Raw genomic sequence first — 23039 nt, 5'->3', positions numbered from 1 at the left:
CATTTTAAAAAAAGTCGTTTTCATTTATAAAGTGATGCGTACTTTAATTTCTCTTTTGTAAATAAATCTTTCCTTTCTTACCTGTTCTTAGCTTCTTTTCCTGATATTATTAATCTGAAGGGAAAGCTTTTTTTAAGCCGAAAAAGCTCGGAAAATGTCTCTTATACATTTTTTATTCTTCATAAACTTGCTTGTGAAGATCTCTTATTTTCTTGTCTGTTCATGGCATTCTTCGTATAAACATGGGGGAAAAAGTCAAATTTCAAATAAAATATTCCGATTTCAGTTTCGAGACTTTTGAATATATAAACAGATTTATTTATTTTAGATTCTTGACACATTATACTCATCACGAAAATTTAAAATTATTTAAATTATCTGTATAATTACATCTAACCTATTTTCATAAATAAATTGATTTTATATTAAATAAATGAAATGCATTTTCCCATTGTTATAATTCAAGAATAAGTAATTTTCGTTATTTGAAATGTATATAACTTATTAGTGCTTTTTTCTGAAATCTGTAGAAATTCCTAGTTGTTAGGAAATTAATAATTTCCATCATTCTGATTGTTGTATTGGTCTTTCGTATATCCACTAGATTCAGAGTATACTAGTTTTATCTTAGTCGTATGTATAGAATGCATTTTAAAACATAACCATTGAATAAAACAACGATAAGTGCAATAATTAAACATTATAATAATTGAACATTTATACAGTATTTTATGCCTTGATTGATATATTATATTTCTGTGTAGGTATTCATTACTTGGCAACAACGAAAACAAATTTAAAGTTGATCCAGATACTGGAACAATCAGTACCAACGCAATTTTAGATCGGGAGGAACATGAGATATACAATGTGCTACTTGTTGCTCAAGATTTGGGGCTCATCACTCAACATAAAGCTGTCACTAATGTTACAATCATTGTTGAAGATGAAAATGATAACAGGCCAGTATTTGCTGAATCAAGCTATACTGTATATACACCTGATACAGCTGTTGGTGGTAAGTAATAAACTTTCTGTTACAATTGTTAAATGTTGTCTATGAAGAGTATTTTTTAATAATAGATAAACAAGAATGCATCAAACTGCTAGAGATTCTTCAAACAATGATGGAAATTTTGTTTCTGAACCATCTTTTGATTTTTAGCGTAACCCATCCTAAATCTCGCAGTATCAATATGTACTAGTATTTTCATTTTAATGAATTTAATATTTCTATTTTACATATTACTTCTCATACCTTCCCCATTTATTCATAAAGTTATTGCCTTCTTTTTAGGTCATTTTGTATTCGGAGCTGTTGCTGTTGATTTGGATGCCGGTTTGAATAGTCGACTAGTGTACCATCTATCAGGCACAGATGCTGATAAATTTCAAATTAATCAAGAAACTGGTGTTGTGAAACTTGTGCAGAAATTAGTAAATAAATCAGAAGGTTATCAACTAAAAATCCATGCCACCGATAGTGGGCAGACTCCATTGTCTTCTACCACTTTGGTGAATGTGTTTACTGAAAAATTTCAACTCTTCCCTCGATTCCATCCAGGGTTAAGAAGCTTCAAGTTTGCTGAATCTTCTGAAAATTTAGTTGTTACACGGGTATCTGCTGTTTCACCAAAAGTCAATGATGCTAGTAAATTGAAGTATTACATTGCTGGAGGCAATTCTGGCAATGCATTTAGTGTAAATTCAGAGATAGGTGAAGTCAGACTAGTAGGTGGACTGGATCGCGAAACTATATCTGCATATGAATTATGGGTAGAAGCAAGAGATAGCGATACGCCTTCTCTCGCGAGTGCAGTTAAATTAGAAATTCAAGTTACAGATATTAATGATAATTCGCCAGTTTTTGAAAAATCTGTATATAATGCGACTGTCAAAGAAGAATTAGAACCACCATTATTTGTTATACAAGTACAAGCATCTGATGCAGATTTTGGTGTTAATGGAGACGTTGAATACCATTTTGATTCTGAAGAGGAAATGAATCATCCTTTTTCCTTGGATCTGAAAACGGGGAAAATTTATACTACTGAAGTCCTTGATCGAGAAACTATTGATGAATATAAAATATTCATTAAAGCTGTCGATCATGGAACGCCTCAAAGAACAAGTTCTGCTACAGTTTATATCAAAGTTCTAGACAAAAACGATAATCCACCAAGATTTACTAGATTGTTTAGTGCGAATGTTACCGAAAATGCACCGATTGGAACTTTCATTATACAAGTGACCTCTTCCGATAAGGATATTAATATGAATGCTAATGCTACTTACAGTTTCACTGAAAACCCTGGTGAAAAGTTCAATATTGATCCTGTTTCTGGTAATGTTACTGTTGCCGGGTGGATTGATCGAGAAGTCAAAGATGAATATTTATTGAAAGTAGCTGCTGTCGACGGATCATGGCAAGCTGAAACTCCCCTGACGGTTCTAATTCAAGACGTCAATGATAATGTACCCGAATTCAGTCTTCCAGAATATACATTCAATATTCCTGAGTTGATGCAAGGAGTTTTATTTATAGGGCAAGTTACTGCTACGGATCGTGATAAAAAGGGTCCTGACTCTTTTGTTAGTTATTCCTTGAAACGGCCTTCTGACCTATTTCGAATAGACCCAAGTACTGGAAATATTTTAAGTAAGCAAGTGCTTTACTATAAAAGAACGTTAAAAGGGTCATCACCGGAAAATCAGCATGTCCTTCAAGTTGTTGCGACAGATCATGGTAATCCTCCGCTAAGCAGTGAAGTAACTGTAGTGATAAATGTTATTGACTCAAATAATAATGCTCCTGTATTTCAAAAGGAATATTACTTTTCTCCAATACCAGAAAGTGCAGCAATTGGATTATCTGTATTTCAAGTTGTTGCTGAAGATAAAGAAGATGTTGGTATCAATGCTGAAATTGAATATTTTAAAACTGGTGGAAATGGCTCTGAGTATTTTTCAGTGCACAGAACTACAGGTAATAAGCTTTACAATCCTAATATTTTTATAAAACATTTTTTTTAAATTTCAAGTGATATCATTACATTATTTGATTTTAGATTCTAGATCGTACCCCTCTTTTAAATATATCATCTGTTTTTTTTTTAATTCTAAATCTTGATAAATGTGTTTTAATGCTGCTTAGTTAATCAGAATTTGTTAAATAATAGCATTTGAATTATATGTCATAAAACAAATTCATTATTTTATCAAGCACCTGAAATTTAAATTTTTATTTACTGTAAGTGACAAACATCTTGCAGAGGAAGAAAGGTAAAATGTTTCAAGAAAAGCAAACAAAAGTTGAATCTATATTTAAGGGAAGGCGGTGATCATTTAAGGATAGTTATATTAATTATATACATCTATTAACTATAGGAGAGGTGGCAAAACTGTATGCATAAGAATGAACTTTGAATGATGTATTATAACTATATGTTTTACTTCATCTTATCTTCATTTTAGTAATAATGCATTTATATAATTATAGGTTGGGTGACAGTGTCAAGTCCTTTGGTTGGATTGAAGAATAAATGGTTTGCTATCAATCTTAAAGCTACAGATAAAGGAGTTCCTCCTAGATCTGCTGATGTTGTTGGTTTGTTTTCTATCACAGATGAGAATCACTATTCTCCTGCTTTCACAGCTTTAAGTTATCAAGTAGTGATTCCTGAAAATGAACCTTTGCTGTCAGAAATTGTCACGGTTACTGCAACTGATGAAGACAAAGGTAATTTCATCTTTAAAATGAAAATTCAGTGCTCTGTTAATTTATTTCTTCTGTTTTATATTAAACTCTAATACTGGAATATCTATGTAAAATGACTTCAATAATCTGGTGCGATTTTTCTTTATCAATACCCAACTTAAACACTCTGTATGGTGACTGATTAAATTTTTTGATAAAAGATTTATTTTCTTTAATTGTTTTAAAAGAGTTTCGTATTATTTACGAATTTTTTTATGTTATTTAATATGCAGTGCACCCAAGTCTTTTTACATTTACATTACATTACAAGTCATTTGACATTTAAGAATGCTAATATTTCCTCCTTTTTTCTACTTTTTAGGATTTAATGGAGAAATTATCTACTCCATATTATCAGGCAATCACGACAATCAGTTCCAGATATCTCCTCACACTGGAGCAATAACCATTGCTAAATATTTAGACTTTGAGAGTGTTAGTACATACCATTTAAATATTCTTGCATCAGATAGAGGGTTCCAAAGCAAAAATTCTACAGCAGTATTGACCGTCCTTGTTACAGATGTGAACGACAATCCTCCAGTATTCAATTCCACAAAATTTGATGTCTTCCTTGGAGAAAACGAACCCCCAGGAACATATGTGACACAATTAATAGCTTTCGATGCAGACTCTGCGCGAAATAGTATAATAGAATACTCTGTTGTCGAAGGAGATGATCATACTTTCTTCAGCGTTAATCCTAAAAATGGTGTTGTAACGTCTAAATATTCTTTTGATTATGAGCAGAAAACAAAATACACTATTCAAATAATTGCTAGTAATGTTGGAACCCTTCTTTTTACTTCTACAGTTGTAGATATTCATATAGTTGGTAAAAATGAGTATTACCCGCATTTCATTCAGCCTGTATTTCAATTTACTGTCAGTGAATCTGCTGGTGTTGGTACAACTGTTGGACAGTTACAAGCTGTTGACGAAGACAGCGGTGTAGACGGCGAAGTTTATTTCCTGTTAGTGGGTAGCAGCAACAACAAAGGATTCCAAATTGATTCTAAGAGTGGAAGTATCAAAGTTTCTCGAGCACTGGATAGGGAATCTCAGTCTCGTGTTGTTCTTACAGTACTTGCTAAGAATGCTGGCAGTATAAGAGGAAATGACACAGATGAAGCTCAAATAGTGATCAGTATTCAAGATGGAAATGATCCTCCAGTTTTCTCAAAAGATGTGTATGAAGCCAGGGTGAGTGAAGCTGCTCCATTAGGCACATCTGTTGTTTCAGTATCTGCAGTAGATAAAGATGTTCACCCGAATAATAATCAGTTTTCATTTTCAATTCTTTCTGGTAACAATGACAAAGCATTTAGCATAGATCCACAATCAGGAGCTATATACACTGCAGGTAATCTTGACAGAGAAACACATCCTGTATACAATTTAACTGTTACTGCAACCGATAGTGGAAATCCACCTCAATCTGGCTCTACGCTAGTAAAAATATATCTTGATGATGTTAATGACAATGGACCTACGTTTGATTCATCAAAAGTAATAGGTTATGTATTGGAGAACGAACCACCATACACAAATGTTATGGTTCTTAGCGTAACTGATCAAGATTTACCTCCAAATGGAGCACCCTTCAAATTTTTCTTGATTGGTGGTGAACATAAAGATTTCTTTGAAATAGAGACCCATACAGGCTTAGTTAAAACAACCAGGAGCCTTGATAGAGAAACAACACCTGAACTTGAGATTTTGGTTGCAGTTCAAGACAGTGGAACACCTCCAATGAGTTCTCAAAACTTAGTTAAAATAATGGTGCTTGATAAGAATGATAGCCCTTCAACTTCTAGACCTCTTACAATTTTAGTCTGGGTGCACAACAAAAGTTTCCCAGGAAGAAAGATTGCTGATGTGCATCCACAGGATCTTGATATAGTTGGACAATATCAGTGCCAAATTGTGGAGGGAAACACTGCCATTTTTAGGATTCCTAGGAAGTGCGATTTACACACAGCCAAATTCGAAAACCCAGGAATTTATACACTCACTGTCAGTGGGAATGACGGAAAGCATCGAAATGTGTCATCTACAATCCGAGTGAAATTTTTGAATTTTGACAACGCTACTCTTGAAAACAGTGTTTCTTTGAGAATTTGGAATTTTTCTGCGGATACCTTCTTAGCCATACATTTTGATAATTTCATGAGGGTTCTGGACAGTATATTTAAGGTAAGTTGTAAAATTTGCAATAAGTTTTACGGTTTCAAATAACAATAATTGTATTTTGTTCTAAATTTTTAATAATACAGTGGACGTTGCTTAATGCCATCACGGTTAATGTTATCATTTGCTATATATTATCAATCTTTTGGTCCTGTACTACCTTATTCAAATGTACACAGAAATATTCGTTTAGTATTATCACTAAATCGTGTAGTATTATCACTAAATCGTTTAATATTATCAGTCTTGAAGAAGAAAATTAACTGATCATTCATTTTCAGCCAGCATTAACAACTTACACTCGTGGAATTTCTTGCTCCATGTTTAAATAAACATCTGGAAATAATTTTTCCTATGGGAAACTGTTCGCATCCTTTTAGATTAGAGACCGGTCTGGATTGGTTTAAACAGACTCCCTACGCTTTCAGTTGTGGCTTGAAATCTGTTGAGCAGTCATAAGACACTGCTACCTTCGATTAAATTGTGAAAGTAAAATGGATAAACAAAAAAAAAACACACCATTGATTTGAGCGTTTAAGATAAATTTGAAATTCTTAGAAGATACGGAAGTTTAATTAAAATGAGTTAAACACAAAACTGCAGCGCAGTTGAAAATTTCAATCCCTCTTCTTTGTAAAATTTCGAAAAATCACGAGCGTTTTGTGATCAAGACTAATGAATAAACATTGATTATTCCATTGGAGATGAATATGGTGAAGGAAACCATCCAATAAACGCCATATCGGGTCTAGTTTTTATATTTTGAAACAACATCACTGAACAACATTTTTAAAAAGTGTACTTGTACGGACAATTTGTAAGTGAACTGTTAAGGTTTAATTTTCAATAAGCAAAAAAAAGAAAAAAAAAAAAAAGAATTAATTTGTTTTAATTATTTTTGGAATAAATTATTGATAACTCTACAGTAAATGGATTTTTTTTCCTTTCTTTCTCCTTAATGTGATAAAAATATAGCTGATATTACTTAGTCGGTTATTGTTATCAGTCGTTTAATGCTATCAAAATTCTTTAGTTTCCAAGTGATCACATTAAACGGCAGCTATAATACATAAAATTAGAGTATTTATTAATTTCTTATTCCATATGATGCATCAGTCATCAATAGTTACACTTTCTCTAAAATTATAAAACATAAATTTCTTTCAAAATATTAATTTATACTTCTTTTTTTGATTTAGTCATCAAGTCACCCAGTTGTATACAGTATTGTGAATGTGGAGGAGCACTTGGAAATAACTTTAGCTTCGAAATCATCAGAAAGTACATATGTTCCACCGCAAGAAGTTCTTTCCTTATTGAATGAAAAGTCCTCATTTCTTAGGGAAGCGGTGGAAGATAAAGACATTGATATAGGTTACAATCCTTGTGAAGTTTCACCTTGCCAAAATCAAGGTACTTGCAGAAGTTTCATAGAAATGAAGGACTTCTTATCAATTGTTGATTCGCCGTCGTTAATATTTACATCACCTCATGTTGCTCGTGAGTTTTCTTGTCAGTGCCCTCCGGGATTTTCTGGATCCATGTGCCAAAATCAACAAGATCCTTGTTTGCCAAATCCTTGTTTCTCTGGCAGCTCTTGCCATCAAGACGGTACTTCTTTCCGTTGTGTTTGTGGTCCACAGTATCAAGGGGAAAGATGCGATATTCCCCGTAAGGAATCTTGTACAACATCACTTTGTAAAAATGGTGGAACCTGCCAAGAAGCACCAAATAGTGGCTTTTTCTGTTTATGTAGGCCTGGATTTAAAGGTTTAGTTTGTGAACAGACTGCTGATGCATGTCGTCCAAATCGTTGTCTTAATGGAGGAACTTGTGTTAGTGAGAACTTAGGTGCGTATTTATCTACTTCTCTATTTCAAATTTCTTTCTTCCTTTTTGATATTATCGATAAATCTAACTACGGATTTCAAATTTATTATAGTTTTTTTTTTTTTTTTTTTTTTGAGGAAAGGTTTTTCCACCACCTATTTATAACATTATGTTTAAAATTAATATTGGTTTAGGAAACAATGATTTTTATCCATTTCCTAACTGGTGAAGCCTATCATCAAGATTTTATATACAACCGCAGATTACTCATTGTGATTTCCTCTGCGCGTAAATTTCAACAATGGAATATCCTAATCACCCCGTATATCATTTTATTATTCTGTCCTAATGTTTCATTACGCCAAGATTAATAGTTAATGTGAAAGACATTCCTCGGATGGTTGACAGGAACTAGATCTGATCTTCAAATGATTTGAAAAGTAGGTAAGCACTTTCCTCGATCTCTACAAGACCCCCCACCCCCGCCCCTCGCCATTTAAGAAGGTCCATTAAAAATGCTTACTGATTGTGAAATGTTAATAATTAACTGCTAATAAATGAAGCGAATTTTTAAAATACGTTTTGTTATGTAAGGATACATTTGCTTAATGAAAAGAAATATATAATTGTCATAATTTATGTCAAAGAAAGAAAAAGTATAATAAACAGCGAAACAAACGTGTGGATGCCAATCTTATTAGAAGCTTTAACTATATAAGAAATTAATTATTTAAGCCTCTAATCATATCTTTTCATATAATTTTCAGGTTATCATTGTGTTTGCACGTCAAGTTATTTCGGCAGGCATTGTGAAAAATCCTCATATGGTTTCCATCCTTATTCATACATGGCATTCAATCCTCTTCAGCCAACAACAAATGATATTTCAATTGTCTTCTCAACAAACAGGCAAAACGCTCTTCTCGTATACAATTTTGGAGCTCAAAGTGGTGGACGATCAGATTTCTTAGCTTTAGAAATAATCAATTCTGTGCCTACTATGTCTTTCGGTGGTTCAAGAACAGCAATAACAAGAATTTCCACTAATATCGTTGTTTCAGATGGAAGATGGCATAAAGTAACTGCAATTAGAAACGGAAAGGTAAGTTATTACATTATTTTTTTTAGTTAATTCACAATTTATCAAAGCTTTACAGGTGCGATTTAAAGCGTAGACGATTGTCAAATCTTACCCAGGTAAGTGGTTTTTAGACACCTAACTATGGATGATTCGGATTAAAATCAACTAAGGTAGTTCAATTTTGCTTTTATCATATTTTAGTGGATTTTTTTAAAAAAATTAAGTTATTTATGATGAAGTGAAAATGCATTTTGTTTCTCATTCATTTCCAAATAGAAATATGATGTGATATTTAATATTCTGTAAATAAATTAGACAAGTAGTATGTATGCCATTTATCTTAGTTTGAAGTTTTTATTGTCTGAATGTATGTATGAAAAAAGAAAAAGCCCAATTTATTTTTATGATTTTCAAAAGTTACATTTTAGTCATTAGAATTTATTAAGACTTGTATCTAATCCTTTTTCTTTTAATTAGAAGCTGTACTTATTTATGTAATGCTCTAATGTATATTTAGTGTTTACAAAAATTGCTGGAGAATCAATAAATTTTATTTTCAGATTCAAAGCATGTTTATTTAAAATATATCATGACTATTTTTAGATGTCCTCGGTATCCGTGGTACATTGCAATGAGAATGGAGATACATGTGAAGAATGTTTACTTGGTAATTCAACGTGCTCTAAATCTGCTTCTGGTCATACTGGGTAAGAATGAAATATGGAATTTAGAGTTATAATAATATACAGTGTCCACAAAAAGGAAACAAACTTCTGTTTTTCTAAATACTGCACTTAGATATATACTACCTCTTACAAATTTTCATTAAATAAAGTAGGCAATTGTATGAAAATCTTTGGTTTCTGTGGAGGTTAAAATTAAAAAAGTTTTTTTAAAAAATTTAATTTTTGTACGGTCCCCATAGTGTTAAAGTGTCTATTAGTACAATGTTTCAGTTACATTCATCAATTCATATAAAGTTTGAAGCTTCAACCTATAAAATTTGAGCGAAATGCTTATTTTAAAATTTGGAAGGACTTATTACAAATTTCGATAGAATCAATCATTATATCGGAATTTGTGAAATTGAGCATTTAAGATACTTCAGAGAAGTAGTAGAATACCGAAAAAGAATGGAAAATTCTTTGCTTGGAATTGTATTTGTGATTTTAAACTTTTCAATGTAACAACATCTCTCTGTAACAATGAATGTTTTGAAATGTTGATAATTTATATTGTATGTTATCGCAATGCTGGCCCATTTGCCGAAGAATACTAATATCATTTTTCGAGTTTCTAGCATTCTTGTAGAAAATGTATTTACAGAACGGTTTAGAGATTTTCATGTTACAAAATTCTTTCTTCCTTGGGGAGATTGAGACATTATACAAGTGATGCAGAACATGCCATTTATTTTTGGTTTATTTATTTTTCAAGTTACCTTCAAGCTGGTGTACGAGCAATCAGTTGAAAACTCATCATTCCAAAATTGACAATGCAGAGAATACTTCAACGCAATGACTGGCTCCATATGGCATTCCCAGGCTTCGTGAACAGTTACTGTCATATCTTGATCAGCCTCTAGAGTTTTACAGTTGGACCCCTCTTCAACAGAATTGAATCTTTCTTTCCTCAAAAATTTAATTTGGGAATACGAACGTTGCTTTAATCGAGGTGGAGGCATCAATTGTCAAAACAATCACTTTTCAAACGAAAAAAAAAATCCATTAGAGGCTCATCTTTAGTAAAAATTGTCCGTAAATGTATGGTGAGACATTTTTAGAAACTGTTTGATTTATCCTGTTTTGTACAACAGTATGCTGAATGGTGATTGATCTATTCAGTTAGTTTTCAATGACATTATATGGGAAATTCTACTTTGAGTAAAGTAATAGTAATTGTGTAAAGGTGTAGTCGTAAATAGACAGTGCTCCTTCTCATCGTATGTCAACTGTAAAACGATGCTGAATTCCTCGGTAGGTGGATTGGCTTCCAAGGATCTGCTGAATTTCTTCCTTATGACATGCGTAGACGCCTGTGGCTTTTTCTTTATAGTATTGCTTACATTCTTCTGCATCAGTGTATAATGCATAGCATGTATCAGTGTATATTTCCTGTAGACGTAGCAGATCTTTACCGACGAATTCAAGAAGCCTGTCTTGATGTCACAAGTGATAAACTAGATCGCGTACACTCAGGCGTTATTAGAAGAATGCAACTTTGTATCACTGTCAAATATATTCATTTGGAACAATGTTTTTACACATTTTATTTGTTGGATTGTTGATCATTTTTAAAAATTTAAGGAGAGTTAATAAATGCATTATCATGTAAATTGCAGTATAATTCTGTCCTTTTAATAATTTTTTACGATATGTTTACCACACTTGAAAAATACAATGAATTCCTAGTTGAAACACCAGTTTGAAGTAAAGAAAAATGGTGTAAGTCAATAAATTTGCCTTTTAATATCTCAGCAAGTATTACGCATAGAAAAATAAAGTTTTGAGCGCTTATAAGATGAGTGTAAAAAATATTTTACTCATAGATATTTTTTCGCTATGGGCACTGTCTATAGATTTAATTTTTACAATTGTTTACTCTTAACCTCTGCAAAAGCCAATGTATTTTCAAACTTCTGAGTACCATATAAAAGTATATGCCTAGTTACAATAATTAAGGAAAAAAACGCTTGTTCCACTTTTTTTGAAACACCTTGTATATTAAATTTCTATTATTGTTAGTAAATTTCAGTTGTTGATAGTAATTGATTATGTTATAATGTGTGTTTACAATTTTTTTAGGACTCTCAACTTCAGTGGTAATCTAATGTTTGTTGGTGGTATCGCAACTGTCGATCCTATTTTAGAACGTCCTGGTCAAGTTTCTACTAGTGATTTTGTTGGATGTATGCGAGGTTTATCCGTTAATGGACGAGAGATTGATATGAGTACTCCCATTAAATCTGCATTTGTAACCTCCACCTGTGGTAGGAAAGAAAATTCCTGCATTACTTCTACTTGTGGGGAAAGTGGTACATGTATTAATGATTGGTTTACTACTTCCTGTATTTGTGACAACGATATGGTAGCAACATCTTGCATTGAAGGTAAACTAATATTTTATTATTGAATTTAAATTCCTATTTTACGCATTATTATGATAGTAATTGATAACTGAAAATATTCTGAAAAATATTAAAATAGTTGAAATTTACTTTATATATATATAAAAATATTTTGAACTGTTAAATTTGAATTGTTATTTTTATGAACTTTAGTTATAAAATTCCTCATGTCTGACAATATCTTTGCATCTGACAATTTCATTTATTTTAAACATATTTGCGTCTTATAAATAAAATTTTGTTTACTATTTAAACATTTACTTACGAAAGTTGGAACGTTTTACATATATGATAGAATTATAGCTAGACATTTTATATAATGGTGCCTCATCCATTAGGGCTGCACACCTGCAACCTTCCCCTAAAATTATTTTAAAAGATTGCTTTTTCATTTTCAATTCTGATGTTCCATACTAAGAATTTGATGAACAATGAAAATGGGAAAAGAGACAGGAAATGGATCAATAAACAGGAAGAAACCAAATTGAGTCTGGTCTCCAAACAGCCCTAGAAAGCATCAAAATTAGTTCACTCCGCAATAGTTTTGGTATACTAGGAGTTGAAACTAACTATCTTTGTCATTGAATTTGACAATGACTCGTTTTCTCCATTTGCAGCCTGTTTTGCTCTCAACCTACTGTGTGATGCTGCTTTTTCTCCTTCCCTCCCACGCAAGGCTTGCCTTTACTCTTTTGATTTATACTTTCTTCGTCTTTGCTCGTTTGCTATTTCGTTTCTTCGCTCTAGTTTCGTTTTCAAAATGTTCCGATGGAAATTCATCTGTTTTATTACACATTTGTTCTTATTACAAATGATTCATCGAAAAAAAAGATGCTACAATATTTTTTAAAAATAATATTTAAAGTATTATTTATTTTGATTTTTTAAAATTTTTTTTGCAGCATTGCTTGTTTCTGAACTGACCAGTCGACACTGATTTTATAACGTATATCAATGTCTTAATCTTGACCAAAAATAATTTAGAACCAGTATTCTTCCATCATATGGCAGAAAGATTTGTTTCCCCAATATTTTCTCATAAAGTAAATCCTGCACAAAACAATTTTAGAGAAAAAAAAATGTGCAGGTGAATACTGATTTTATTATAAAATTAATAAAAGTAAAATTAAGACTACACGGTAAATGGACAGTTTCAACAGTAAAATGGGGCAACTAAAATATTTTTAAAATAAGTATTGTTTAGGATAAGTTGGACTAATATGACCATAAAATCAGCTATATTTAACGTTGGCAAACTACGCTACTTAAATTATGTTGAATATTTAACCTTTTTTTAAAGCTGTTTTACATTACATTATTTAAAAGTAGCTACGATTTTTTATTCACTTCTTTCTTAAATAAAGAAATTGAATAATCATTACTTTTTTTAAGGCTTATTACTATGACCATTTTACTCCAGTGTGCGGAGTAAAATTATCATAGATTAAAAAAGAAAATGACTCATAAAAATTATATCATTAAGGACAACTTGAAAATATACAATATACTCTATAAATAATATTCATATAGAAATTTTAACATTTGAATTTAAATATGAAAAATTGAAAATATGTTGTCCTATAGTATCGAACATTGGCTCATGTACTGTGTGTCCTTCACGAAAAGCTTGCCACCAAATATCTATGTTTATGGCTGTCGCTGTAGGAATAGGTTTTGGTAGGGAAAATCCATTTCGAATTGCATTCCGTCGGAAGCTTGAGGTTTGTTTTAATATTGACGCCGATTTGAGGAGAGATAAGATTTGTCGATCATTCTTCTTCTCGCTTTTGTCGCAGTTTCACTTGTTTCTTTATTCACTTAGCTTGCTTCTTTTAATTTTTATTAACCTTTTTCTTCTGGTTAACATTAATTGCATTTCGTTATTTATTAATTTATTTTTTATTTATTAAATCTTTAATTTTCTTAAATTGAAAGGGCATTTTTAAAAAAGGAAGGACTTCATAATCGCAAGCATGTAAAATTGTGCGTAAAGTTGCTTCGTTTTCATCCGAAGAATGTTCCTTTGCTCCGGTTTATGAGAATTATAATTCATTAAATAGAAAAGCTCATTTTTCTTTCTACAATTTGAAATAACAGTTCCTGAAACAAAATTTTTGTATGTAATATTTGTAATTAGGTTTCTTTTCCAAATATGGAGAAATGAATATCTCGTAACCTGGAATACTGTCTGAAATAAACTCTTGCTTCTTTTTCGGTAGAAATAATTTGAATTGATTTTTAAAATTAGATTGAAAAACAAAAACCTTGGCTTTATTTGGGCTTTTCTTTAAGTCCGGGATCTGGGAGATGCGCCAAAGTGTGCAGATGAATCATTTAAAAATCTAAATAATTTTACATATAAGATTAACGAAGTTAATTGCGTTTTAAAAAGTGTGTGCATATTGAAATCAAGTTACTAAACGAATTTAAATCTAAACTATTTTTAGATGTTTTATTTTAGTATAATAGTTACTAATTTTATTTTATCCATCCACTTTCAAGTTCAACTACATCTTCCTTTTCTGAAAAAGTATATTTCTCAATAAGAGAAGATTTAACAAGACATTTTACTATAAAGAAGCCATTTTTCTGCTTACAAATTTTAACCAACAAAAGTATTCTTTGCCGTAATACTTTACACTGCCCAGCAACCTGAAGGTACTTTGTCTGACCTTTTCTTCTGAGTAATGCTACTATGCTTTGAAAAGTATGCTTTGTTCATTTTATCTTCAAATGCTCTTCACGAAAAAGGATTATAGCCAAATCTGCAATCAAAACCTACCTGTTTTTGCTTGCGCATGCTTTCCTTCTGCTTTCGAATTTTTCAGTGTAATTTTTGTTTCACTCAAAACTAGAGGCGATATTGTTGAAAGAATTATGAACAGGTGAAGTTTTAATTCTTTCGCAGGAGATGCAACGGGTTTTGATACAGCAGAAACTTTATCACCTTTTTTTTTAAAACTTAGAGAGTTTTCACTGCCTTCTTGAAAAGGAGATGCGCTGTATGCCACCCGCATTATTATTTGGTTCTCTACTTTAACTTTATTGACTGGGTATACAACCTTGAAAATCCTTCACGGCATTTTGTGAAGAGAAGTTCTCAATCATCTGTTTCAAAAGGGCAAGGAAAACAGCTTTAGAAACGTTCTACAATGTGCTCTCCGGAAACTTCTTGTTTAAAATGTCTTTTCAATTTTTATTCAAAGGTGCAAATGATTCAAAATGCAAATTGCAATATATTTTTAAATTATGTCTGGTTTGTGGACATAAATTAGATTAAGATAAAAAAAAAATTAACATAATGGAATATCCATGGTATGAGGCAAATACATTTTTTTATCTATAGTTGGAGAGAAAGAAAAGAAATGTCATTGTGTACCTCTTAAATAATTTGGAAACAGTAATAAAATTTTTGAACTAATCTGCTGCTCAGTAAAAGTCCTAATAGTAAGTACTAATAGGATAGCTAGATGCACCAACAGAAAAGCCTAACATTATGTTCATCTTCCCCCACTGTAAAACTGCTCTAAAATAAATTAATACAACTTCACCAGATATAAAATTCTGTTCCTTAAGAATATGAGTTAATAATGCATTATCAAATTTTCAAGAACTTTGAATGAAAAAAATGATAGAGTAAAGTTAGCTTTAAGTTTCCATAGACAGAATCGAACATAAAATTGAAAGTATTCCATTTCATACAAGAAGAACTTTGCCAAAAAAAATATATATATTATTTAGGATACAAAGGATCTAAAAAATCAGCATGTCAATAAAATTATAAGCTGTTTGTTTACTATTTTATTAAATCTGTTTTCTGTAAACTATTCGTTTATTTTGCCCCCTTGTTCATTTTACCCCACCTTATTTAATAAATTTAATGGTAAAGTTATTGTCACTATTATATTAAAATGTCCTTTGTCAAATTTGTCGTAGCATTTTAATTGATGAAAAACGCTTGTATATGTAAGCTACATCTACTTTCGAATTGTTGCATGTGATATGTAATAGCTGTACTTTGCCCGGATGTCATTACACTCTACCGTACAACACTATTGGTTCCTGGTATTAAATTAAAACGTTGCATGTTTTATTGTGTTGGATATTGCATCGATATTGAAATAAGAGTCATTATATCATTTTTAAAGCATATACTTAAAATATGTTTAAATGACCACTTGAAGGCATTTCATTTAAGCCAAATTGAAAGAAAATGTGATTTTCCCCATGTGAGATTTTTGAATTGCATACAAAATTGTAACTTTTCCTTCATTTTTTTAATCATAAATTCTGGAATGTAATTAAAATTATTTACCTCTGTGACACGAATGAAGAGAATCGACAAATGTAATAACTGTGTATTTTACTTTCAGCTAAAAAGCCATTTAGCATTGGTGGAGGAAGTTTCATTGAACTGATCCCAGAAGAAAAGCATCGAAGGACCTTGCTACTAATAGATAAGGTCAAAGAAACTTCATCTAAAACCATATCATTCCATATACGATCATACTCTCAGAATGGAATCATTATGTTTTCTGGTACTGACGATGAACATACATTATTGCAGGTAACTTATTTTGCACACTGATGAATATTCTCATTAAAAGCTTCTAATGAAATGTTATTTACTTTTGATTCTTTTTATATTGGCAGTCCCATACTTTTCTTTCAGAGTTGTTCTTGAATATATACAGCCACAATCGGTCTCTCATTTTTTTTAAACATAACTAATCCAGCATGCTATCCGAAAGAATGTATCAAAAATAATCTTTACTTAATGTGGCAAAATTAACAGAAACTCAAAACGAAATAAATTCCTCAAACGCTATCGAATAAAATTGGCCATCTTTACAGTGTAGCTGCAACTTCGGGGATACCAGGGGAGTATAAATGCCTCGGGTGCCAATCTTAAGGGATGCCAACGGGGAAAAAAACATTAGTGCACTTTCATTCCCTTTTAAAGTAAATTAACCTTAAGGGATGGAAGTAATTCCATGCCCGGTTGCCAATTACTTTTGCTAAATCACTGATGACAGTAGGGAAATGAGAAAAAAAAGGATATTGTGGCCCTTTCGCTAGTTATTCTCTCTACGCTACTGCTTCCTTTAGCAAACGGAAAAGTGGCACAGCTTGAATTCGTTACAAATCGGATTTGCACATCGATATCTTTTGAGTGGGAAAAAAATGCTGATGTATCCCATTCTAAATTTGCCGGAGTAGATTTACTTATTTTGATTGAATACCCTGTGGTTACATGGCTTCTAGACGAAACCCAAACATTTATCTTTTCGCTTTTATAGAATCCATGGAATTTATTCCTTTGTTTTAAATATAAATATATATATTTTTTTTATCGTTGATTTTCTACCGATTTTATTTCATTGCTTTGCCAAAGACTACTTTGATATGCTTTTTAACGCTGTGGAATTCATTGCCTTTTGTTCTGAAAAAAATAACTCTGTACGGTTTAGCCTTGGCAAAAAATAAATTTGTACTTCGCCTACATACTGATTATCGTGCTGCAAAATCCCAAAGCCAATCACTTAAAAAATGTACCTAAACTCTGTTTTTCCTTAACTTTAAATATGTATTTGGCAAACATACTGGCAGCAGCTCTACAAAATCCCAAAATCAAACCAATAGTCATTTTAAAAATTTCTCTAAATTTTGCTTTTTTCTTAATGTTACATACTGAAATCAAAAACTTCGACGGATTCGTAGTAGATTATTTTAGACAAAATAGATTTTTTTTTCACAAAAATTATACCAGTATCAAAGTGTATGTCCCCTATCTAACTTTTTCTAGATGGAAACGCCAACTTCTGAATGCAAATTCAAATATTTCTGGAATAATTATTTAGAAATTTATGGCGGCAGACTTGTTTTAACCATTTAGCACTAGTATGTGTGGATAAATTATTGAAAATCATGAAAAAAGGATTATAATTGGAAATTTAGAATTAAAATATTAATGCGAAATGATTAAAAAAATAAATTTAAGTAAATATGATTGTCAAATTTTATTTTTAAATTATTGTATTTGAATACTAACTAAAAAGATGCAATTATATTAAAGTGATCTAAAGATTTTTTAAAAAATTCATTTAAACCATGCATAATTCTTATTTGTTTTTCTTTTTATTTATTAGCTTATCAAAGGAAAACTAATTTACTCTTCAAAAATGAAATCATCTGATGAAGTAATTGAGGAATTGGATTTGCCTCTGATAAATGACGGACAATGGCATAAAATTAGTCTTTCTAATCATCAAGGAAAGAATCATCAATTGAATATTAGTACTGATAATGTACTGCATGCCATAAACTCCAAGCAAGTTCTACATGATTTTCTGGATCCATATGTTCCATCAATCACAATTGGAGGGCAGTGGGATCAGCTGACTGGGGATGGACAATTTAATGGTAAAGACTTTTAAAACGAAATTTGCATTTCAATTTAAGAGCAATATAAATATAAAAACATTGTTACGATTTCAATGATTTGATTCAAAAAAATTAAATACTCCGAAAATTATTTTTATTTGAAAAAGTTACTCACCTGCATTCGTTTTATTTCTCAAATTATTATCTTGGTTAGTTTAATTTCTGATTACTGGAAATAATCTGAGTAAACATAAATGAAAGCTTGTGTAGTTTAATATTTTCTTAGTGTGCGAGAGTGTAAATAAAAAAAAAGTTTTTTTTTTAATTTCTTTTTTATTAGAATTTTTTTGATATAAAAATACATTAATGCCTAAATAAATTAGAGAACTGTGTTTAATTATTTCATGTAAGGAAAAATTAGGGTTTTTAATCATAAGGATTTTCATAAATCATGATCTCATATTGATTTATGAAAAAATAAATATGAGATTAGGAAATTCAGCCTATTTTATAAATTTATTTTACAACAATTTTTATGTGAAAAGTCTGGTGATTTTATAAGAGAATTCAGTTTTGAAAGCTCATATAATAAAATTAATGAAATACGACTAAAAATTATATCTTAATTTAATTTCCTTCATTGTTTTCTTTTGCTCTACTTTTCCTGTCGTTATTTATGGTTTTTATTGTTTCATTTCAGATGTTTCTGGATGCGTAAAAGTGATTGTTGTGAATAATGAAGTTCAACAACAAAACTCTTCAAGCTATTTTAAATTATATCATCACGGAAATACTAACTCCATGTGCCAAAGTGAAGCTCTCGGGATAGATAATGTTACAACTGATCCTCTAAGCATTGGAGTGATTCTTGTTATAGTCTTTTTTGTTATTTTACTTATTGTTATCCTCATCAGTTTCCTAGTTTTCAGGAGACGCAAACTAAAGCGAGATAAAGGTCCCAGCCAAATAAAACAAAATGGAAACAACGCTTTCCTTACTAGCGCTAGTAGCGAATCTCATAGGACACATCAGTGTGCTGGATACACTGAAACTGCTAATACAGATGATGTAATAAGGAATCATATGCCGCAAGATCTTGTGCCAAAGAAAATAAAAGATCGTGAACATACTGATTGCCCACAAAGACCAGATATCATTGAACGAGAAATTCATAATAAACCGTCACCAGCTCTGAGAATCGAAGAACCTCCTCCTCACAATCAGGATAAAACACAGAACAATTTTGTGATGCAAAATCCAGCAGATTTGGAAGCCCCAGAACATTATGATTTAGAAAATGCAAGCAGCATTGCTCCCAGCGATATTGATATAGTGTATCATTACAAAGGATTTCGTGATGGTAATATTCACAAATACAAATCAAACCCACAAGTTCCTAGTTATCATAAACATAACCACAGACATAGTCCTCACCAATTTCAATCAAATCCACCTGTAAGAGAAAGTCCTCGTAATATCTTACATCAACCGCATAATCCTCTTACGCAACGAGACAGTCCATCATCAATTAAAATGCAAAATACACCATTAGCAAGACTTAGTCCTTCTAGTGAACTTTCCCAACAAACTCCAAGGATACTAACATTGCAAGATATTAGTGGTAAACCATTGCAAAAAGCTTTATTAGCTACAGCTCAGGGCGTTGGATCAAAGCAGTTTCAAGATCCAATGACAAATTCAGATCGCAGTCTGAATAGTCCAGTAAGCAACTTAAGTCATAGCACAAGTAGCATGCAATCAGGCCATCAAAATATAAGCAAATTAAAAGCCAGGGATAATAGCATAACTCTGGGTCTTACAACCGAAGAAATTGAAAGACTTAACGCTAGACCTCGAAATCTTAGTCTCGTAAGTACACTAGATGCAGTATCATCATCAAGTGATGATAATGCAGAGAAATATAAACTTGCAGAACTGTTGGAATCTAATACAGAACTTCTGGAAGCTCAAGATTCTTCCACGGATGAAAGTGGAAATGATTCTTTTACTTGCTCTGAATTCGAGTATGACAATTATGACAAAGTACATCGAGAATTTGGACCACGCAATATGATTTTCTCCAAACTTGCTGAGGAAGATAATGAAAACGATGAAGATTATGCCAAAAACTATGATGGTTTTGACTCCTTCCGAGGATCTTTTAGTACACTGGTTGCGTCAGATGATGAGTCGTCCAACCCACCACCTTATAAACCAACAAATGGTTCCATGTTAGGATGGGACTGTTTGTTGAATTGGGGACCAAATTTTGAAAATCTAGTTGGTGTATTCAAAGATATCGAACAACTTCCAGACAATGTCAATTCATCTGGTCCTGGCCATTCGCAGACTGATGAAGATTATGTATAAAAATTCATTTCATAGTCATTTTGTAAAGAAATGTTTCATTCTGTTGATTTCATTACTGACCTCATCTATCATTGACTGAAAGACTTGCCTTTACATATGAAAATATTTTGTTTTGAAGGAAGTCACTCATGTGAATATTATAGTAAATAGTCACATATGAGAATATTGTAACAAATTTCATTGCGTTCTTTAAAAAAAAGTTGGACATTTTTTACTACTTTTAAAATCAAAAGTGATTAGTGCCTTATATTGAATGGTTTTATGATCTAGTTTAAGGAACTGACAACGCATAGAATTTACATTAATATTTCCATTTTTATTATTGTCTGTTAACGTTTTCTAACATATATTCATCATTTTGTTGCTAAATTTTTATTTTGAATCCCAGACGAATTTTTTTGTTTTACTTAATATTCCATGTTACTTTTGTGCTTAAATTAGTTTTATATGAGCATAAGGAGAAGTTTATTTTTTGGAGGGGGAGTTATATGTTATAGAGCGATACCGAATTTTCTTAAACTTATCTTTCCAATTAAAATTTTAATAATTCAGTCTATTAAAATCCTGTTTGTAAAAAATCATGCTTATGTGCACATTTAAGATATTTAAGAATATTATTAAAATTCTTCAAAATACCAAAACGAAGAATACAAATATATTTTTGCATAATTATATGTGAGAACTTAAATTGGTAATTATGAGCATAAAAAACAACCTCAAGTTAGGTATATGTAGTTTTTATTTTCAGAAAGTTATTATTACTTGACTTTAGTTAATTTTCGTATACTTAGGAGAATTGTACTGTCATATTCAAAATATTGAGCAATAATGAATCCAGGGACAAAATGTTGATTATTCTCCTACGCTCATATTTTGTATAAAAGTGCATAATGAAAAAAAAAATGTTAAATGTTTTGATATTTTTCAAAATAACTTGATTTTTAAAAGTTGTCATGACAATAGAATATGTTGTTAATACCTTATGTATTTTGTTTGTTTTTCCTCAGCAGTCTTGATACCTCATGTTTTAAAGCTAGTCAGTTGGCATCACTTCTGCTTTACATCATTATCATTACTTTATTCTACGAGATTGAGCTCTGTAAAGCTATTTTAAAAACTAAGACCTTTTGTAGGTGCCATGATTTTACGTATATCTACTTGTTTTCAAGCCAGTAATTTTAATTGGTGAAATTAGTATTGAATGAACAAAACCATTCTTCAAGATAGCATTTTTGAAATTTTTTGGCAACTCATCGAGAATTTAGACATTAATTGTTTTATTCTGTGGATCCCAAGTATTAAACTTGTGTTGACAATTTATAATTTAAAAATATTTTTGTTGTATTACGGTAAAAATAACTCCTGTATGACACAAAAACATATTTTTTATAAGTAATATTTTTTTAAAAAATGATGAAAATACGAAACGTGTTTTTTTTTTCTCTCTCTTTTTTTCCTCCTAAAAATACATTTTTGTCTAATATACATTATTTTTACAATTTTTTTCAACGTCTATTTTACAACTTAGAATTTTGGAGAAATGATGTTGTACCATAACCATTAATGGCTGTGACAAATATTTTGTTCCTGAAAGTTCTAAGTCACTTCTTTAACTTCAATTTTATAGATGAAATGCAATGATGTGATTTGAAAAGCAGGTTTTTAAAGCTTATACTTCCATGCCATTGTATTAAGATGTCATGTTCAAAAGTTTACATTTTTTTGTACATTTTTATAATATTAAATGTGCCATTTGTGTTACATAATACAGCATTTTTTGTTGTAAGCTTGTAATAAAACTTTTACAATCAGTTTTATTTCGTTCTTTTTTTTTTTTTTTTGCCTAAAAATATTTCATTTACTTTGGAGTTACAAATTATATTATTATTATTTTGTTTTAATGTATTTTTATGGAATATGATTAAAGGTTGACTGGTTTTAAACATCCAGCCATGCGGATATCCTAGTAATAAATTATTACTTATTGGATAAATGGTTCAATGTGAATATTTAATTTTTAAAGGAGTGAATCTTAATTCGCATTGGTTAAAGACGGCTATCAAATTTCTGCCTGAATAATCTTCTTTAGTGAAACATTCCGATAGTAATAAGTGCATTTTATTAAAACAAAACTTTTATAAAAATATGTTTATTTACAGGGTTCAATTTATTATTTTTCCCTTCCATTATTTTTGCAACCGTCGGCCGTTGGCTCAGAAAACAATCACCCACATACGCATTTCTCTTTATTATTAATATAGATAGAAAATGATGTTTTGAAAAAAATTATAAACCAGTTT

At 31.0% G+C, this 23039-nt stretch overlaps 1 protein-coding gene across 1 annotated transcript in view; it reads left to right on the top strand.

The window, feature by feature from the left end:
* Positions 1-22552, top strand: part of LOC129958215 (cadherin-related tumor suppressor-like) — a 246362-nt gene extending 223810 nt beyond the window's left edge. The window contains exons 7-17 of the mRNA XM_056070496.1: positions 765-1018; positions 1298-2986; positions 3500-3739; positions 4080-5953; positions 7147-7798; positions 8545-8879; positions 9462-9565; positions 11663-11967; positions 16359-16552; positions 18135-18408; positions 19070-22552. Coding sequence (XP_055926471.1) covers positions 765-1018; positions 1298-2986; positions 3500-3739; positions 4080-5953; positions 7147-7798; positions 8545-8879; positions 9462-9565; positions 11663-11967; positions 16359-16552; positions 18135-18408; positions 19070-20739 — 7591 coding nt within the window. The 3' untranslated portion in view covers positions 20740-22552. The remainder of the gene's footprint in view (positions 1-764; positions 1019-1297; positions 2987-3499; positions 3740-4079; positions 5954-7146; positions 7799-8544; positions 8880-9461; positions 9566-11662; positions 11968-16358; positions 16553-18134; positions 18409-19069) is intronic.
* The last annotated feature ends 487 nt before the right edge of the window (positions 22553-23039 follow it).

Source organism: Argiope bruennichi, chromosome X1 (genome assembly GCF_947563725.1).
Source record: "Argiope bruennichi chromosome X1, qqArgBrue1.1, whole genome shotgun sequence".
Taxonomy (NCBI): domain Eukaryota; kingdom Metazoa; phylum Arthropoda; class Arachnida; order Araneae; family Araneidae; genus Argiope; species Argiope bruennichi.
This window is presented reverse-complemented; position numbering and strand designations above follow the sequence as displayed.